This window comes from Aquarana catesbeiana, linkage group LG01 (assembly GCF_042186555.1).
Source record: "Aquarana catesbeiana isolate 2022-GZ linkage group LG01, ASM4218655v1, whole genome shotgun sequence".
Lineage (NCBI taxonomy): Eukaryota > Metazoa > Chordata > Amphibia > Anura > Ranidae > Aquarana > Aquarana catesbeiana.
Genome location: NC_133324.1, coordinates 37,555,391 through 37,575,625, shown reverse-complemented (window position 1 = coordinate 37,575,625; position 20,235 = coordinate 37,555,391). Strand labels below are relative to the sequence as shown.

General features: G+C 43.5%; 1 protein-coding gene across 1 annotated transcript in view; it reads left to right on the top strand.

The window, feature by feature from the left end:
• The window catches only part of LOC141131267 (vomeronasal type-2 receptor 26-like), a 142,209-nt gene that overhangs the window by 84,057 nt on the left and 37,917 nt on the right, over positions 1-20,235 (top strand). Inside the window, exons 2-3 of the mRNA XM_073622612.1 lie at positions 10,661-10,952; positions 17,432-18,214. Coding sequence (XP_073478713.1) covers positions 10,661-10,952; positions 17,432-18,214 — 1,075 coding nt within the window. The remainder of the gene's footprint in view (positions 1-10,660; positions 10,953-17,431; positions 18,215-20,235) is intronic.

The following is a 20,235-nucleotide window of genomic DNA, read 5'->3' as shown; positions in this document are numbered from 1 at the left end:
TCTTCTTCTCTTCTTCATTTTCTTCTCCGGGCCGCTCCGCACACATGCTAGCATGGCGGGAGGCTCCTGCTGTGTGACGGCGCTCCTTGTCTGACAGTTCTTAAATAACGGGGGGCGGGGCCACCCAGTGACCCCGCCCCCCTCTGACGCACGGGACATGACGGGACTTCCCTGTGGCATTCCCCGTGACGTCACAGGGAAGTCCAGTCAAGTCACCGTGCGTCAGAGGGGGGCGGGGTCACCGGGTGGCCCCGCCCCCCGTTATTTAAGAACTGTCAGACGAGGAGCGCCGTCACACAGCGGGAGCCTCCCACCATGCCAGCATGGATTGCGGAGCGGCCCGGAGAAGAAAATGAAGAAGAGAAGAAAAGAAGAGAAGAAGAGAAGAAGATGAAGAGAAGAGCGGGAGCCTCCCCCCATGCCATGGGTGCGGAGCGGCCCGAGGAGAAGAAGATAGAAGACGCCGCGGAGGAGATGCTGGACGAGAACGCCGGAGGAAGAACCAGAAGAGCCAGAAGAACCAGAAGAACCAGAAGATGAAGGAAGATAGAAGAAAGAAGAAGTATTTAAATAAAGGAATTGTCAAAAACTGTCTCTTGTCATTTTTAACATTTTTGACAGTTTTTTAGTGAAATGGTAGGGGTACTTTTGTACCCCCTTACCATTTCACACAGGGGGGGGGGCGGGATCTGGGGGTCCCCTTGTTAAAGGGGGCTTCCAGATTCCGATAAGCCCCCCGCCCGCAGACCCCCACAACCACCGGCCAGGGTTGTGGGGATGAGGCCCTTGTCCTCATCAACATGGGGACAAGGTGTTTTGGGGGCTACCCCAAAGCACCCTCCCAATGTTGAGGGCATGTGGCCTGGTACGGTTCAGGAGGGGGGGCCGCACTCTCGTCCCCCCCTCTTTTCCTGCGGCCTGCCAGGTTGCGTGCTCGGATAAGGGTCTGGTATGGATTTTTGGGGGGACCCCACGCCGTTTTTTTTTTTTTTTTGGCGCGGGGTTCCCCTTAAAATCCATACCAGACCTGAAGGGTCTGGTATGGAATTTAGGGGGAACCCCACGTAATTTTTTTTTTTAATTTTGGCCGGGGTTCCCCTAAATATCCATACCAGACCTGAAGGGCCTGGTATGGAATTTAGTGGGACTCCCACGTCATTTTTTTTTTAAATTTTGGTTCGGGGTTCCCCTTTGGGGAATTCCCATGCCGTTTTTATCAATGAACTTCTATGTGTATTGTCGGCAATGCAATAGCCGCGGGTAGTTTTAAATGAGTTTTTTCCTTCAAAATGTCATTTTGCTGTCAGACTGTTCTAAACACAGGAAACATGCGCCCCTTTACAGGCATACTATAGACACCCCCCAGGTACGAAATTTAAAGGGATATTACACTTTTATTGTTTGACTTTAAGCATTATTAAAATCACTGCTCCTGAAAAAACGGCCGTTTTTAAAACTTTTTTTTGCATTGATCCATGTCCCCTGGGGCAGGACCCAGGTCCCCAAACACTTTTTATGACAATAACTTGCATATTAGCCTTTAAAATTAGCACTTTTGATTTCTCCCATAGACTTTTAAAGGGTGTTCCGGCGGCATTCGAATTTGCCGCGAACACCCCAAATTGTTCGCTGCTCGGCGAACTTGCGAACAGCCAATGTTCGAGTCGAACATGAGTTCGACTCGAACTCGAAGCTCATCCCTAATGAGGGGTGTCCTCCGAGTCTTTTCTCCCCTATGTAAAAAAAAATAAGTATACTTAGCACACAGATATTTGATGGCAGAAATAGAAATATGAAACATTGCTTGGAAGTGGGGTACAATTGTCTGTTTTGGCAGAGTTGCAAGATGAAGAAATATTTTTTTCCTTTGTCAAGCTTGAATACTTACCTGTTTCGTACAAGCTTCACAGATGGAGACACCCCTATAGTATACACTGGAGCACCTGTGTGGGCCCCCTAATAAAAAGGGTGTTCTGGTGTCCCACACTAGTGCTCCAGTGTCCAGATGTGTAAACAGCTGCTGAGTGTCCTCTCCTTACACAGAATCTAGTTTGCATTTTATTCTAGTTACCAACCCATCTAGACACCAAAATTATTTTAAGAGAAGTAGGCTAGCAAAAATGTATTCAAATGCATATGGCCAAAACATGGTGTTTTCTATGCCGAACGAACAATGTTTCATATGAATGAATAATGTGCCCATGAACATGAAAGTTGCCATTTTAAACTGTATAACAGTTGAGAAAATCACATGGAGCAGCACGAACGTTAGAAAAATAAAGAATAGGAACACAGGACAGCTACTTACTTTTTTGCAGCACTCTCCTGATCCTTCTATACTGATCGTGCTCCCTTAATTTGAGGTCCGACCACTGTTTCCTGAGTTGATCCTTGGATCGTCGTACACCAAAATTCTTCTGCAGACTCTTGACAACTTTCGCCATGATCTTGGCCTTTCTGACATTGGGGTTGGGGTAAGGTCCATACTTCCTGTCATAGTCGGCCCTTTTCAGGATGTCGACCATCTCCAACATCTCCCCAAAGGTCATATTTGAGGCCTTAAATCTTCTCCTCCGGGATCCAGACGTTTCTCGCTCCGGGTTTTCCTCCTCCTCCTCCTCGTTGCTGTAATTAGCACGCACCTGTTGTGTCTCCGCCATGTACTCTTCCCCCACTGCGCCGAACGAGAAGGGACAGGGAATAGACTAGAAAGAATGTCAGGGGCGGGCAGAGTTTCACGCATGCGCAGTGTATATAAAGCTTAACACGCGTGCGTAGTACGTACAATCTGTGAGCAGAGGAAGGAGTATCGGAGGCGCCGATCGTGATAACGAAGGTAGGATTTAAAATTGGGCCTATACTGCTTCTAGATTGAGGCCTGTATTGTGACAAGATTAGGAGACTTTTGTCTGACATTAGGGTTTGTCTTGTGTTGTGTCTTGCAGAGAAAATTGATATCTTGAAGGATCAGGAGTTTAACCAGCATATTCATAGATATGTTCAGGGAGCTGCCTGATTATAAGAACCAAACAAAGAGGAAGGCAGCGCTGGATCAATTGCTGGAATTTGTGAAGCCGGTGATCCCCGCGGCAGACATTACCTATTTGAAGGCCTTAATTAGTGGCATGAGGAGCACTTATCTAAGAGAGCGCAAGAAGGTCTAGGATTCCCAGAGATCAGCAGCTTCAGATGACATTTATCTCCCCAGGTTGTGGTACTATGACAGACTGCATTTTCTGGCAGGTCAGACTGAACCCAGGCTAGCACTCTCCACTCTTCCTTCCACGCTTCCTTCCCCCCCAGCTGAGGCTTCTGACGTCCAACCTGGGCCTTCCAGGCAGCAATATGTGGAGGAGCCCCGCTTGAGCCAGGTATAGTATTCTTCTAAATATGTCTGGTTGTCCAATCAATGATGTTAACTAGATGTTAGTTTGGGGTACTAATTTATGATTGTGATTTAGGAACCAAAAACTAAAACGATGTCCCTTTTTCATACACAGGAAAGTCTCAGCCAGGAGGTGGCTGGGCCAAGTAGGCTGCCCAATACCCAGGTCCCTCCCCTCCGCCTTCAAATAAAAGTGGCAGGAAGAGGAGTAACCTGGAGGAGGCTGCAATTGGCCTATTTTGGAAGGCTATGAGGCCCTCAGAACACCCCACAGTGTGTAAGAGGACTTTGCAGACCTAACAGCCTGCAAAATGCTGCAAATGGAGTAGGGCCAAAGCCTCTTATGTGAGTTTGTCATGTTAGAAGCTCTACATAAGGGGTTGAGGGGCCAACTCACATGCGAAAGCCACATTTGTGAGCATACCCATGGTCCTCCTCCTCCAGGTCCTCCTCCTCCTCCAGGTCCTACTTCTCCTCCTGCCACACCTCCAACACCAGAGCCACAGCCAGGAAGGAAGCATGCATACATGTCATCTGCAGCTGTTCATGATCTCTTGGACTTCTGGACCAGACTGTACTCCCTTAGATATGGACTACTCAGGCCACCAATTTTGCAGTAAAATAATTGATGTCTGCCCTGGGGGCCAAAGGCTTCGCCAATTTCTGCAGTTTATCGAGCTTTGCCTCCCTCTTTGTTTGGTTATGAGCCCTTAATAAAGGAATTTTTGTTTCAATTATACTCGCCTATGTGTGTTTTCCTTGAAAAAGAATAGCTTGATTGTGAGGGGGCAGGTACATTTCAAATATACAATGTGAAATTAACAAGAGACACTAACACCAAAAATTATCCTTGAGATTAAATAATATAAGATAATAAAGGTGTTGTGGTAACTTGACACACAATACACACCCAAAAATATTCTGGAGTAAAAAAAAAAAATAAAATAAAAAAAAACAAGATCAGGCTTGAAAAAAATACAAACAAAAAATGAAATTTTTTTAGTCAGATGTGACAAATCAAAATATATTGATGAAATAACGATAAATAATAAAGAAAGAAGTTTGTGAGAAGTCTGTGTGAATATGAGCAGCAAAACTACTTCATTCTTCTAGCATTATAAAGAAGAAGCGCTGCATTAAACAATTTAAAACATTTCAGCCTGACGAAAGTGCTATATCCATTGCAAGCGCTAATTTTACCAGACTGAGCAGTTCCGTCTCGGAATTTATTCTGAGCATGCGTGGCACTTGGTGCATCGGAATTGGCCACACACGGTCGGAATTTACGCGATCAGATTTTGTTGTCGGAAAATTTTATAGCCTGCTCTCAAACTTTGTGTGTCAGAAAATCCGATTGAAAAAGTCCGATGGAGCCCACACACGGTCGGAATTTCCGACAACAAGCTCTGATCGCACATTTTCCGTCGGAAAATCTAACCGTGTGTACAGGGCATAACACTTTAGTGACAATTTCTGTTTGCTGTCCTAGCCTGAGTTTAAGTGGCTTGGACTCAACCAAATCAGTAGAGGTCCTGGTTAGGCCAACACCAGAGATAACATTTGTAGATAATAATTCTGGAGGTAAGTCCTCTATATTAAAAGCACTTTGGCTTGCACCAGTATCCATTTAACAGGTTAATGCTGTTTCTCCTCCAGGATAGGGGAGTTCTTGTAAAAAAACTTTTACTCTGGCCTCGGGACCATTGTCTCCCCTATTTAACATGATTGATACTGGCATGCCATTTTCCTATGCCTGATCCACTGCTTTAATAAGAAGCTGATTAATGTCAGTAGCAGAAGCCTCATATGCTTCCTGTGCAGCACTAAGTTTGTTTGCAAACCCAATTGGATTCTTTCTAGGATCTCCCAATCCCTCTAATATGGCTCTCATATCTTGTGGACTAAAAGGTACATGCCATTTAATTTGAGACTTATGCCGCGTGCACATGGTCAGACTTTTCGGCTACAAAAGTCCGACAGCCTGTCCGACAGACTTTCGACGGACTTTTGTCGAACTTTTGGCGGACTTGCGGCAGACTTTCTTACAAATGGACTTGCCTACATACGATCACACAAAAGACCGACAGATTCGTACGTGATGACGTACATAGGACTAAAATAAGGAAGTTGATAGCCAGTAGCCAATAGCTGCCCTAGCGTGGGTTTTTGCCCGTCGGACTAGCACACAGACGAGTGGATTTCTGGGTCTGGCGTAGTTACAACATAAAGATTTGAAGCATGTTTCAAATCTAAAGTCCGTCAGATTTGCGGCTGGAAAAGTCCGCTGAAAGTCCGCTGAAAGTCCGGGGAAGCCCACACACGATCGGATTGTCAGCCGTATTTTGTCCGTTGGCATCCGTCGGACTTTTGTAGACAAAAAGTCCGACCGTGTGTACGCGGCATTACTGTCAACAGCATTACCTTCAAAAACTAATTGGGTTCTGACAGGATAAACTGCAGCAGATTGCTCTGTGCCAGGGGCAGAAGAAGTGGCATCTCCCTTCCTTCTCTCTTCATCTCGCTGCCACAATTTGGAAATTATGGTTTGCTTCGGAAGTTAAGACTCTATCTCTCTTTCTCTGGCCAAAGCCTTAAGTTCAGAGAGATCTAGTTTTGCATATGTGCCTTTTGATTTATGACAATCATCTGTTTCTAGGAGCCAAAACCCTCTTTGTAGGTTGATATGGGGCTGTTAAACCTCTGCTCTCTACTATCTTGCATAGCTCATCTTTTGTGTGTTCCATGTAATCTAATTCTTTTGCTTTTGTGCATGGACCCCTTAAAGCCAAACTGGCAGCCACATAAGGTGGGGGGTCCTCCTCTACAGAGTCTTCTGGCCAAACGTAGTAAATTTGGGCAGTACTTTTATTAAACATCTCCGTCAAGCCAGTTACTTTAGCTTCTGTCTCCCATGTGCAAGCTATTCTCCACTTTCCTTCACTGCACAGTAGTGGGCCATAATCGTGCAGAAAAGTTTGCCATACTTTTAAATCAAAAGTCCCTTCAGATTTTAAAGGTTTAGCTGTTCCCTTTGTCCATTCTACCCATTTATCTAGGGGCTCAGTATAGGCAGAACCGTACCTTCGGTTCATATATTCTCTAGCGCTCATCTTGCGCTGGGCATTTTCTGAAGGCCTCTCTCCCTTCATTCCCTTAATTAATTTAATGCCCATAATGACTGGCCAGTCTTCTCTACTTGGGCCTATACCCTCTTGCCTCTAAAACAAATAGTAGAGCAAATCTTCAGATTTACAGAAATAGTCTTCACTTATCTACGTGGATAGAAGGGGTTTATGACAATAGACAAAACACTCATTGAGAGACCCTCCTCGTCTCTTCTCTGTGAGTTTTATCCGACCCTACCATGCGCCTCTGGCCCAGGTCGCCCACAAGGAGTCAACTCAGGGAACTGCAGAGGATTCTCCCTATCCACACACAGTCCAACCCCTGAAGGGGGACACAAACACATTCACACACACGTTACCCAACCAGAAAGGTCCGAGAGTGGTCTGGTTTCCTTGAGAACCAACAGATAGGATACAAAGGAAAGGCAGAAATATATCAAGCTTAAGGGCAGCTTACCTAGCCGGCATTTGAGGTCTGCGTTTCCAGATGATGCCATTCGAAGCGCGGTTCCTTCTGGAGACTCTGCCAAACTCCTGGTATTTGACTCGCCAAGATTGTTATGACTGATTTCTGATTGGGACTCTAAAACAAAGTTAATACTGCAGCTGCAGGAACAGATTCACAGGACTCAATCACTGTGTTTAACCGATTCAATACAGGGCATTTTCACCCTCTTCCTTCCCAGATCAATTTTTAGTTTTCAGCGCTGTCGCACTTTAAATGACAATTGCGCGGGCGTGCGATGTTGTACCGAAACAAAATTGACGTTCTTTTTTTCCCCACAAATAGAGCTTTCTTTTGGTGGTATTTGATCACCTCTGCGGTTTTTATTTTTTGCGCTATAAACAAAAGAAGAGGGACAATTTTGAAAAAAACACAATATTTTTTACTTTTTCCTATAATAAATATCCCAATTTAAAAAAAAATGTTTCCTCAGTTTCGGCCGATACGTATTCTTCTACATATTTTTGGTATAAAAAATCGCAATAAGCGTATAATGATTGGTTTGCGCAAAAGTTATAGCGTCTACAAAATACGGGATAGATTTATGGCATTTTAAAAAAAATAATTTTTTTTTTTTTACTAGTAATAGTGGCGATCGCGATTTTTTTTCATGACTGCGACATTATGGCGGACACATCGAACACTTTTGACACATTTTTGGGACCATTCACATTTATACAGCGATCCGTGCTATAAAATTGCATTGATTACTGTATAAATGTGACAGGCAGGGAAGGGGTTAACCACTAGGGGGACACAAGGGGTTAATATGTTTCCTAGGGAATGATTCTAACTGTAGGGGGCGGGGACGTACAAGGGGAGGAGACCGATCAGTGTTCCTCTGTACTGGGAACACAGATCGGTCTCCTCTCAACTGACAGGACGTGGATCTGTGTGTTTACACACACAGATCCATGGTCCGGCCCGGTTAACGGGCAATCGCGGGTGCCAGGCGGACATCGCGGCCGCCGGGCACATGCACCAGGTCCCGAGCAACGTGGTGGGCGCGCTCCCGGCGGCGCGCGCGTGCCCGCTAGACGGCCAGGAAGCCCAGGCCGTCATATGACGTCCACCCAGGATGGGAGATCCCATCTGTGGACGTCATTTGACAATACGCGGGTAGTGAAGTGGTTAAAATGTCCGTTCAGTGTCAAAATGTATTATTACGTTATTTTATACATAGATAAGAAAGGGGTGGTGTGAGATGTTATTAAAAACTAACAAATAGAAATATATTATTAAAAGCTATCGAATAGAACAATTGCAAAAATAAAACATTGAGAAGGGAGGGGGGAGTAGAGAGCGTTTAGTAGGAGATGTGACTGTGTGTTAGGTGAAGGTTACAGAACACATTTCAACAGTGAAAACAAAATGGAGTGTCTTGTGCTTAAATGAACAGTACAGTGAATGTCCATTTCAGAATAATGCCCTGTGATCCAGTCTCCGAAGGGAGGGGATCATGCTCTGCTTCAGTATGTCTCAGCACATGTTGGCATTCATGGTTCCCTCAATGAACCGTAGCTCCCCAGTACCGGCAGCACCCATACAGCGCCAGACCATGACATAGGCTCCACCATGCTTGACTGTAGGCAAGACACACTTGTCTTTGTACTCCTCACCTGTTTGCCGCGACACACGCTTGACACCATCTGAACCAAATAAGTTTATCTTGGTCTCTTCACACCACAGGACATGGTTTCAATAATCCATGTCCTTAGTCTGCTTGTCTTCAGCAAACTGTTTGCGGGCTTTCCTGTGCATCATCTTTAGAAGAGGCTTCCTTCTGGGACAACAGCCATGCAGACCAATTTGATGCAGTGTGTGGCGTATGGTCTGAGCACTGACAGGATGACTCCCCCCCCCCACCCCTTCAACGTCTACAGCAATGCTGGCAGCACTCATATGTCTATTTCCCAAAGACAACCTCTGGATATGATGCTGAGCACGTGCACTCAACTTTTTTGGTCGACCATGGCGAGGCCTATTCTGAGTAGAATCTGTCCTGTTAAACTGCTGTCTTAGGTAAGTGGCAGTCCTTAAGTCACAATGGTTGGCAGACTAGGAGCAGTACTCACTGCTACAAAACAACTAATCTTAATCAGACCAACCTCCACTTACAAAGTAAAAGGGCTACAAAATATTATTATACACCTTACACTAAGAATAAACACACACATTGCTGCTAACACTCTAAAGCGTTTTCACCTTACTTCTAAAAATTCAATAAACAAAATATTAGTGCAGCGCAACATGAATATAAATCTATATAAACTGCATGTGCAACAAAATCTCATATTACATCAATAACAAAAAGCTACTATTACCTAGAAACCTGAGACCCCCCACAGGGTGTAAATAGCTCCTATTGTGATGTCCCAACAATGCATTACCACTTGGATATACGGCAGGCATTTCAACTTAAAACCAAAGCCTTTAAAAATATAAAAAATAATTAAAAGCTCAGGGAACAGCTATACAGCTAGTGTTACCATTGGGATCGGCTGCATGTGTCAGGTCTTCTGTTTTTTTTTTCCAGCAATTAAGCAGGTGTCAGGAATCATGACTGATGATGGATTTACAATGAGGAATATTTTTGGAGGATTTATGTTCTTTTTAAAATAAAGGACATGCCAAATATTTGAGTATCTTTATTTAATTTTTTTTGTTTTTGTGAATGAGTAGGGGTACTTGTGGGGTGGGGAGAGGTATCTACAGACTCCCTTATTATAAAAGGGGGCATTCAGATTCTGCTAAGATCCTCATGTGCAAACCACCAGGCAAGATATGTGAAGAAGAGGCCCTTGTTCTCATTAACAGGGGGACAGGCTGCTTTACCCGGGGGCCACCCCCCTGCAAAGTACCCCTTATGATCAGGGCATGTAGCCTAATATATTTCAGGAGGGGGGGGCGCATGCTCAACCCCCCCTTCCCAATCCAGTCTGGCTGCATGCTTGGATTAAGGGTCTTAGATTGTTAGGAGGACCTCGTTTTTTTTTTGTTTTTTTTTTACATGGAGACCCCATTAAAATCTGTGCCAGAATCAAAGGGTCTGGTATGTATTTTCTGAGGGACCTCAGGCATTTTTTTTGTGCGAAGTACCTCCTTAAAATCCATACGAGACTTAAAGGGTTTCACTTTAAGCATTTAAAAAATTAATACTTCGGGCAGAATGGTTTCTTAATGTATTCTATTTTTTTGCATTGGTACATGTTCCCTAGGGCAATGCTCACCCCCTTTTGACAACCCTTTGCCTATTAGTGCATAAAATTAGCATTTTTAATTAAAGTGGTTTCAGTGAAGTTGACCAAATTTCCTGCTGAACTGAACCCAAGGCAGTTTGGCTCATCACTACCTGCCAGACCTGTGCAGAATATATCAAAACAGTCCACAAGTAGATCAAAAGGCCACATGACTGGTTTAAATACCTAGTGGTGAGATTTTAATTTACAGACATGCTGTGAAAAACTTAGTAATAACTTAACATTGCTTTTGCTGATTTATATATTTCCCATGAAGCATTGCCTAAAAGTCTTTCCCTCTGAATTTAATGTTAACCTGATCAGATGTATGAATATTTTAAAAATATTTTACAAATATATAGAAAAGAATAACTTACTGTTTTGGAAAAAAAAAAACTTTTTTTAGCACCTCTCTCTGGTATTACTTGAACCTCCTAGCTTTCCTTTCCGCAATTGATAATATTAACCAGGATCCAGACATCTTACCCAATATCACTCTCGGCTTCCATCTATATGATTCATGGCTGGAACCCAGGAACGCTGTACAGAGTGTTCTGCAGATCTTATCTGGACCAAATGGGACAATTCCTAATTATTCATGTAAAGGACAAGGCAAGCTGGCTGGTGTTATTGGAGATCACCATTCATCCACTACAATCCCAATCGCCCAAATCCTCGGATTGTACAGATACACACAGGTGAGTGAAAACTACTTGTCTTTTTGTGATACTGTTCTATGTCAACAGAGACAACAATATACATTTTACAAAAACGCGCCAGTCTATGAAAGTTAAAGTTTATGTAAACTCAGATAAAATGAATGAATACACAGCTGGCACCATCACTAAGGATTTTACCCCATTTTCCATAATTACAATCCAATCCAATTAAAATCCAATCAATGTGCTGCGCTTCTAAACCAACCTTAAAACATCCTTCTAAACAGATCCTATGTATCACTCTATATATACTGTATAACATCAAGTGCTTATGTAATAAATCTCTGTGTGCAAATAACAAAACAAATATATATATATACATATATATATATATATATATATATATATATATATATATATATATATATATATATATATATATATATATATATAAAATATATACAATATGTCAACTTCTTATCTCACATTAAATCACAACAATCCCAATATCATAACTAAAGTTTGATTTATCAAGTGAGATCAGAGTGGTGCACTACAAGCACCCTAAATATGTGAGTAGTGATTTGTTGACATTTTAATAAAGTGTTGGTTTTAAATGATATAAGTACTATGGGAGTATTTTTTCTTGCATATATGAATCCTATGGGAAGAGACATTACCACAACCAAAGAGGATTGAAGGTAGACAGAACATCCTTACTCATTAGTCCACCGGTGACTAAAAAGCGAGCACTAATCAAACTTAATTGTGGGGTCACTGGCATAGAGGTGAGAGCACACCCAGAAGGAGAGCACGAGTGGGGTGTTCCTAAAAAGAGTTTACCCCCTTAATGATCAGGCCATTTTTTGCGATATGGCACTGTGTTACTTTAACTGACAATTGCGCGGTCGTGCGACGCTGTACCCTAATAAAATGTATCTTTTTTCCCCACAAACAGAGCTTTCTTTTGGTGGTATTTGATCACTAGGGATGAGCCGAACACCCCCCTGTTCAGTTCACACCAGAACAATGCGAACAGGCAAAAAATTTGTTTTGAATACGCGAACACCGCTAAAGTCTATGGGACTCGAACATAAATAATCAGAAGTGCTAATTTAAAGGCTTATATGCAAGTTGTCATAAAAAGTGTTTGGGAACCTGGGTCCTGCCCCAGTGGACATGTATCAATGCAAAAAAAGTTTTAAAAATGTCCGTTTTTTGGGAGCAGTGATTTTAATAATGCTTAAAGTGAAACAATAAAAGTGTAATATTCCTTTAAATTTCGTACCTGGGAGGTGTCTATAGTATGCCTGTAAAGGGGCGCATGTTTCCCGTGTTTACAACAGTCTGACAGCAAAATGACATTTCTAAAGGAATAAAAGTTATTTAAAACTACTCGCGGCTTTAATGAATTGTCGGTCGGTAATAAACATAACAGTTCATTGATGAAAACAGCATGGGATTCCCCCACAGGGGAACCCCGAACAAAAATTAAGAAAAAAAAATGTGTGGGGCCCCCTGAAATTCCATAGCAGGCCCTTCAGGTCTGGATATTAAGGGGAACCCCGCTCAAAATTTAAAAACAAATGGCGTGGGGGTCCCCCTAAAAATCCATACCAGACCCTTATCCGAGCACACAACCTGGCAGGCTGCAAGAAAAGAGGGGGGGACGAGAGAGCGCCCCCCCTCCTGAACCATACCAGGTCACATGCCCTCAACATTGGGAAGGTGTTTAGGGGTAGCCCCCCAAAGCACCTTGTCCCCATGTTGATGGGAACAAGGGCCTCATCCCCACAACCCTTGCCCGGTGGTTGTGGAGGTCTGCGGGTGGGGGGCTTATCGGAATCTGGAAGCCCCCTTTAACCAGCTCCCGCCCCCCTGTGTGAAATGGTAATGGGGTACAAAAGTACCCCTACCATTTCACAAAAAATGTGTCAAAAATGTTAAAAATGACAAGAGACAGTTTTTGACAATTTCTTTATTTAAAGTCTTCTTCTTTCCATCTTCTTTGGGTCGTCTTCCTTCCTTCTTCCTTCAGTTTCTTCCTCCATCTTCTTCTTCCTCTGCTTCTTCCTCCGATCCTCTGCTTCTTGCCCTGGTGTTCTCGTCCGGCATCTTCCTTCGTGGCGTCTTCTTCCCCGCTTTGTTCTTGGGCCGCTCCGCATCCATGGGAGGCTCCCGCTGTGTGGCGCTTCTCTTCTTCTGACACTTCTTATATAACGGAGGGCGGGGCCACCTGGTGACCCTGCCCCCTCTGATACACAGAGTTCCCTATGGCTTTCCCCGTGATGTCAGAGGGGGGCGGGGTCACCCGTTAGGTAAATCACTGCTCCCGAAAAAACATCCATTTTTAATACTTCTTTTTGCATTGATACATGTCCCCTGGGGCAGGACCCAGGTCCCCAAACAATTTTTATGACAATACCATGCATATAAGCCTTTAAAATTAGCACTTTTGATTTCTCCCATAGATATTTAAAGGCTGTTCCGTGGCTTTCGAATTTGCCGCGAACATCCCAAATTGTTCGCTGTTCGGCGAACTGGCGAACAGCCAATGTTCGAGTCGAACATGAGTTCGACTCAAACTCGAAGCTCATCCCTATTGATCACCTCTGTGCTTTTTATTTTTTTGCTCTATAAACAAAAAAGACCATTCATTTTGAAAAAAAAAATATATTTTTTACTTTATGCTATAAAACATATCCAATTAAAACATTGAAAAAAGCTAATTTCTTCATCCATTTATTCTGCCACATATTTTTAGTTATAGTATCTACAAACTAGGGGATATTTTTATGGAATTTTTACTTAATTATTTATTTTTTACTAGTAATGTCAGTCATCATTAATTGTACTGCGACATTGTGGTGGACATTTCAGACACCTAACTGACTCTTTTTGGGGACAAGTGACATTATTACAGCGATCAGTGCTAAATAATATGCACTGTAACTGTACTAATAACACTGGCAGGGAAGGGGATAACATGTGCTCCTAGGGAGTGCTTTCTAACTGTATGGGGAATGCTGTGACTGGAGAAAAACAGAGAATCCTGTTTCTGCTTAGCTGAGGGTAAAGGTAATGGACTGGCCAAGCATGTTTCCAGACCTAAACTCTATTAAGCATCTGTGGGGCATCCTCAAACGGAAGGTGGAGGAGCGCAAGATCTTGAACATCCACCAGCTCCATGCTGCCATCATGGAAGAGTGGAAGAGGACTCCAGTGGCAACCTGTGAATTTCTGGTGAACTTCAAGAGGGTTAAGGCAGTGCTGGAATGTAATGATGGCCACACAAAATATTGACACTTTGGGCCCAATTTTGACATTTTCATTTAGGGGTGTACTCACTTTTGTTGCCAGTGGTTTAGACATTAATGGCTGTGTGTTGAGTTATTTTGAGGAGATAGCAAATTTACACTGTTATAGAAGCTGTACACTCACTACTTTACATTGTAGCAAAGTGTAATTTCTTCAGTGTTGTCACATGAAAAGATATAATAAAATATTTTACAAAAATATGAGGGGTGTACTCATTTATGTGAGATACTGTATATATAAATATATATAACAACTTTTAACATATATATATATACTGACTGTTATGTCTGAGGTTCATAAAGGAAGGTATTCTATTGCAGCGGCTGTACTACCACCACCACTTCCCCATCCAGGCCCCTAGAAGCGATCCCACCAGCTCAGGGACAACTATTGTAACCTTCTTGCCAAATACAGCCCGATGACCGATAGCCCATGATTACCATATAGGGAATCTACCCATACCAAGATAGGCCCAACCCATTCCACACCATATGCCGTATACCTTCCACCATTCCGACCTTCACGAACCAGAGACCCCTGCCACAGTCACCCACTAGTGACACCTTATGTGTGGGCAGCCCGCCACAGCCGCAAAGCCCATTGGAGACCTTCCTGGAGCCCCAGGAACCACATATCTATGCCCACAGCTGACAAGTGAACCCCGTCTCCCCTTAAATACAAGGCCAAAGTCTCCTTCTAACTCACAATGGCGAACCACCAGCCCCCAATTGTGGACCACAAATTTTGCCACTGCTTTGTTGACCTTGATCCTGACCTTATTTATCTTTTCCACCGACCTCGCCCCCCTCCAAGCTGCTCTGCCAATGATGTCTGACCATAGTAAGAAAGTATCTGGAAATGCCGTACGCAACCAAAGGAAATCCCAATTTACGTATCTAATGAGGTCCCTGGATGCCATCATACTAAGGTCATTGCCCCCAACATGCAGAAGCAGCACATCAGGAGGCCTATCCATCTTAGCGTACCACTATATCTCCGGCACTACTCGGGACCACAGCATGCCAGGTATAAAGATCCAGCAGACCGTGGCCTCAACCCTGGAAAAACCCTGCCTAACTTCTGGTCTAACCAGAGCCCTCCTAGCACGCCAGTGAACATAGGTGTGACCCAGGATCCACATTAGGCACACCGGGCCTGAAAAACAGAAACACAAAAAAGAACATAGGCAACAAGACCCAAGACTCCAAACACACATAAGCCCCACATTGCACTACCATCCCCAGACCAGAAAGGCCACACACAATCAACACCACACAACAACACCAAAAAAGACATAGACCCCCTTTGACCCAACCAACCCTTTGGGTTGAGGGCTCCACATCCTCCCCCTTTATCACCCACTTCAAAGGAGATGAGGTCGTACATATAACCGAAATCAGTGAGATTCCCAACGACCAATACGCTGAAGTATCTCATTGCTGACACTCCAACGCGCCACTTCAGCGGCCGCTCCAATCCTGAATGAATGCAAAGAATAGTCCCTCAAAGGGAAACCCCCCGCCTCCAAGCATTTTTGGAACACACTCACAAACTGATACTGAGACAACGCCGATCCGTCCCTGTGGACCAAAAAGGGGCCAGGCCAAGCCCTCAACTGACTAATCCCTGCCCCCACTAACCATGTTACTAATGTGTCTAAACCACACCTCATGTCTCTCTCATTGCACCAAACCCATTCTAAATCTTTTTAACCACCCCCCCTTCCAGGATACACCCTATGCAACCATTAACAGCAACCCCCAGTCATGTGGGCCCTCCACCCAGGTTCCCTTTGCTCCAGGCCTGTTCTTGCTGCTAAAAGGTGATTGCTGCTAAAAGGTCCTAATTGCCTGTTTTTAAAAATCCTTTGAAGCTTATTTGAAGGTCTGTGTGTGTTGGTTACTTTGATCTGTCTTTGCTGAATTAATGCAAAGAGGTATTAGAGCAGGGGCAGCCCATCCATTAAGGGCGCACGGGCGCCCCCCCTTTTCAATGCCACCTCCCCTATCCATGCGTCCAGCCTCTTTCAGGATACCGGCACATGGATTCCAATGCGGAGGGGCTGTTTTTTTCAAGCACTGATTAGAGCCAACGGCTTTAATAGGCTTCAATATAGGGTAGGCTCGGGTCACAGAGAGTGCGCTCCGAGCCCACGCAGGTGTGTTACAACAGCGAATCAATATTCGCTGTTGTAACACTGCTCCTCCTCCCAGCCAATCAGGAAGTGGGTTATGACAGCGGTCACCCGATTGGCATAAAGGACAGGCGTTCCTATTGTACGCACAGGAAGGAGGAGCCACACGGTGGAAGCCACAGTGATTCAGAGAGGGCACAGGAGCCGCTGCCCACTGCCCATTGGAGCCTGCAACCCGCCACTCATAGGAACCTGTGACCCACCCATAAGAGCCCGCAACCCAGTCACTGCCCGCCACCTGTAGCAGCCCACTCGCCTGAAACCAATGGTATAAGTGCCGGGGTAGGGGGGATGCCCCTGTCTGACTAACCAGGGGGGTGCCGCCCCCCAAAAAAACACCAGCCGCCACTGTATTAGAGCTTATACTGCGTTTACTGGGCTCTCTGATTTATTTCCGGTTTGCTCTTAGCTCTTAAGGTTATACTTATAAGGTGCATATGCATACACATGTACTGAGAGACGCATGTAGACTATCCTTTGCCGGGCTCATCCTGAAGATGCTGGTATACTGCCAGAATCAGTGATCCAGAGCAAGCAGATCACAAGTAAAGTCAGGTTGATGTCACATCTCCTGATTTGTATAGTTTGGTGCAGAGAAGAGTCAATGTTCTCTGTATGAGGTCCAACATACCCACTGATAAGTCCAAGCTTTGGCATATAATTCTTATCACCCTTGCTGTTGGATTGGAGACCTATAAATCTGATACAACAGGGGGCACATTACACGTCTTCAGGTAGACCTCTGTTACAATACAAAGAGCAAAGATCCTTCTCTACAGCATGCTGGCAGGGGCCAGGCTTGACTACTCCGATTTCTGTAAGACTTTGAACATCTTTGTTTTGATGCACATGGAAGGTATTTAGCTGATTTAATCTGAAGGATCAATTGTATTTTTATATATTTGTACAGTTCAGTCTCTAATGATCATTTTAGCGGCCAATGGATATGAATGTAATCTGCAAATATAGTCACATTATAATTTATAGTTAATCCTTCTCTTTTCAGATCAGCTATTGGGCCAGCGATTACTCATTAAGTGACAGACTCCTTTACCCGCATGTTTTCAGGACCATTCAGAATGATTATGTCCATTATTTAGCAATTGCCAAACTAGTGAAATATTTTGGCTGGAATTGGGTTGGAATACTTTTATCAGACAATGATACCGGAGAGAATGAAGCGCAAAATCTGAAAAAACATTTGGCTTCCCAGGAGATTTGTGTGGCTTTTGAAAAAAGAATCACTGAAAATTCTGCTACAATAAATCAGTGGACAGACACACTTAGTAAAGTACGATGTAAAGTTTTAATACTTTGTGGTTCCTTTACAAACAATGCTCGGATATACCTTTTTGAATACAGTCGTATCAATAGAAACAGTGTGCTTATCCTTCCCCCAGGCTGGACTTTAGCAGAAATCAAGATGATGACTATTTTGATAGGTTTTATAACAAGTTTGTCTTTAAGTATTTTTGATCCACCAATTCATATAGATGAAAATCTGTTTGCTGTCAATTTATTGTCAAGACATTCACAAATTGAGCTGCTGATGGATGATCTGATCGTTACATTTCACAATAAAACATCAACTCAAAATGGAAAAAATATTTATTTCCAAAATGTTTCTAATTCTACCAACACTGTATTAAGAATGTATGTTCGAATAATTGACAAAAGTATAATTTTTGGAGAATCATTACGAGTGTATATTGCAGTAGAAGCTATGGCTGAAGCTATACAAATTTTTGACAAGTTTAATCACTGTTTTAACATTAACAGATTTAATCAGGTAAAATTAATTTGAAATGTATTTGTTGGGTGAGCGTAGGCCAGTGAGGGGATTGGCAAAGAGGGTTGGTGGGTAATGAGCTGTTGGTAAGGTAGATGAGTCTAGTAGGAGAACTATAGATGGAATAACCTGTGTAGAGGTAGGCCAATGACATGGAGGTTGCTATAGTCAAAGTGAGGGATAACAAGGGAAATAGTATCTTGGTGGTGACATTGGAAAGAAGGGGTGTATTCTGGAGATGTTAGGGAGGCTGAGGCAGCAAAGTTTGGACAGTGATTGGATGTGGGGTCCAAAAGAGAGGTCAGAGTCCAGGACCACACCTAGCGTGCTGACATGAGGGGATAGACTAATGATTGTGTTATTTATCACAAAGGAAAAGTTGGGGGAGGGGACATGGGGAAGGAAATATATGTTTTTTTTTTCAACTTTTGGCATTTTACCATATCTCAGGGCTGCAAAGGGAATTTATTTCTGAGACTTCTCTCTGGTGGACTTTGTGATCTCATGTCTGAACAGGGAAATTGTATAATTTTCATCATATGTAACTAAGTGCAGGTCCCACTCTGACCAATGTCTGAATAGTAGCTCCACTGAGCGACACCAACCAAACATATCTTCTTAGTAGAAGATAGCCAGAGCTGGAATAGACTGAAAATTGAGCTGTGGGTTGCCATGTCAGCACCACCCGGCTTGACAAACTTTGACTGAAAAATCGAAGGAGGCGAGTAGAATATTGTAGGCCGAACAGTGACAGTAAAAGAAATGAATTCAAATAATGAAGTAATGATACAGTATGCTGCTTGTGCAAATTCCTAAGTGTATTAAGCTTTAACCACTTAATGATTGCCACTCCATAACAGATTTACTGCTACAGGTAGGCCGTTCTGTGCAGAATCATCTATATATAAATATATAGGTGATTCTGAACGTCCGACTAGTTGGAGCATGCACACCACTTCTACTGTGATTAGTCATAGTAAAAGCCGATTACCGGGAGCTGGCCAATGGATGTCTGCTGGCACCCACCAATCATCAGGAAGACACACAGGACACAACTCTGTAAACAAGGCAGAGCTCCATTCTGACAGGGGGGAAGTGATGTTTTTTTTCCTTGCAAACGGAATGAAAATCCATCACTTCCTGTAGTAAATGCACCTAACACAGTGCACAAAAACACTGGCTAGACACACTTAACAGTTTTATTACCTTAGATGTTTAACCCCTTCCCAGCCAGTGTCATTAGTTCAGTGACAGTGCATATTTTTAGCACTGATGACTGTATTAGTGTCATTGGTTCCAACAAAGTGTCAAAAGTGTCAGTGTTCGGTTGGCTGCCGCAATTTTGCAGTCCTGCTATAGTCACTGGTATGTGGGCACTTGTGGGGCGAGCTGGTGAGAGGAATCCCATCACAATGACGACATGTTTTGTGCACCTGCACCTTGTGAAAAGCATCCTTGCCTCTTACTAAATACATTGTACTGTATATTTTGTAAAAAAGGGGTCATTTGGGGGGTATTTGTACTGTCCTGACATTTCAGAAATAAGAAATAAGATAGGATGTCAGTACATCAGGTTTGATCAATTATATCCACGAATTTTGGTTATATTGACCAAAGATATGTAGCAGTATAAATTTTGGCCCAAATTTTTAATAGCAAGGCCCGTTCCATCTCTGAGCAAGAGTAATGCCCCGTACACACGGTCGGATTTTCCAACGGAAAATGTGTGATAGGACCTTGTTGTCGGAAATTCCGACCGTGTGTAGGCTCCATCACACATTTTCCATCGGATTTTCCGACACACAAAGTTTGAGAGCAGGATATAAAATTTTCCAACAACAAAATCCGTTGTCGGAAATTCCGATCGTGTGTACACAAATCCGACGGACAAAGTGCCACGCATGCTCAGAATAAATAAAGAGATGAAAGCTATTGGCCACTGCCCCATTTATACGGCCCGACGTACGTGTTTTACGTCACCGCGTTCAGAACGATCGGATTTTCCGAAAACTTTGTGTGAC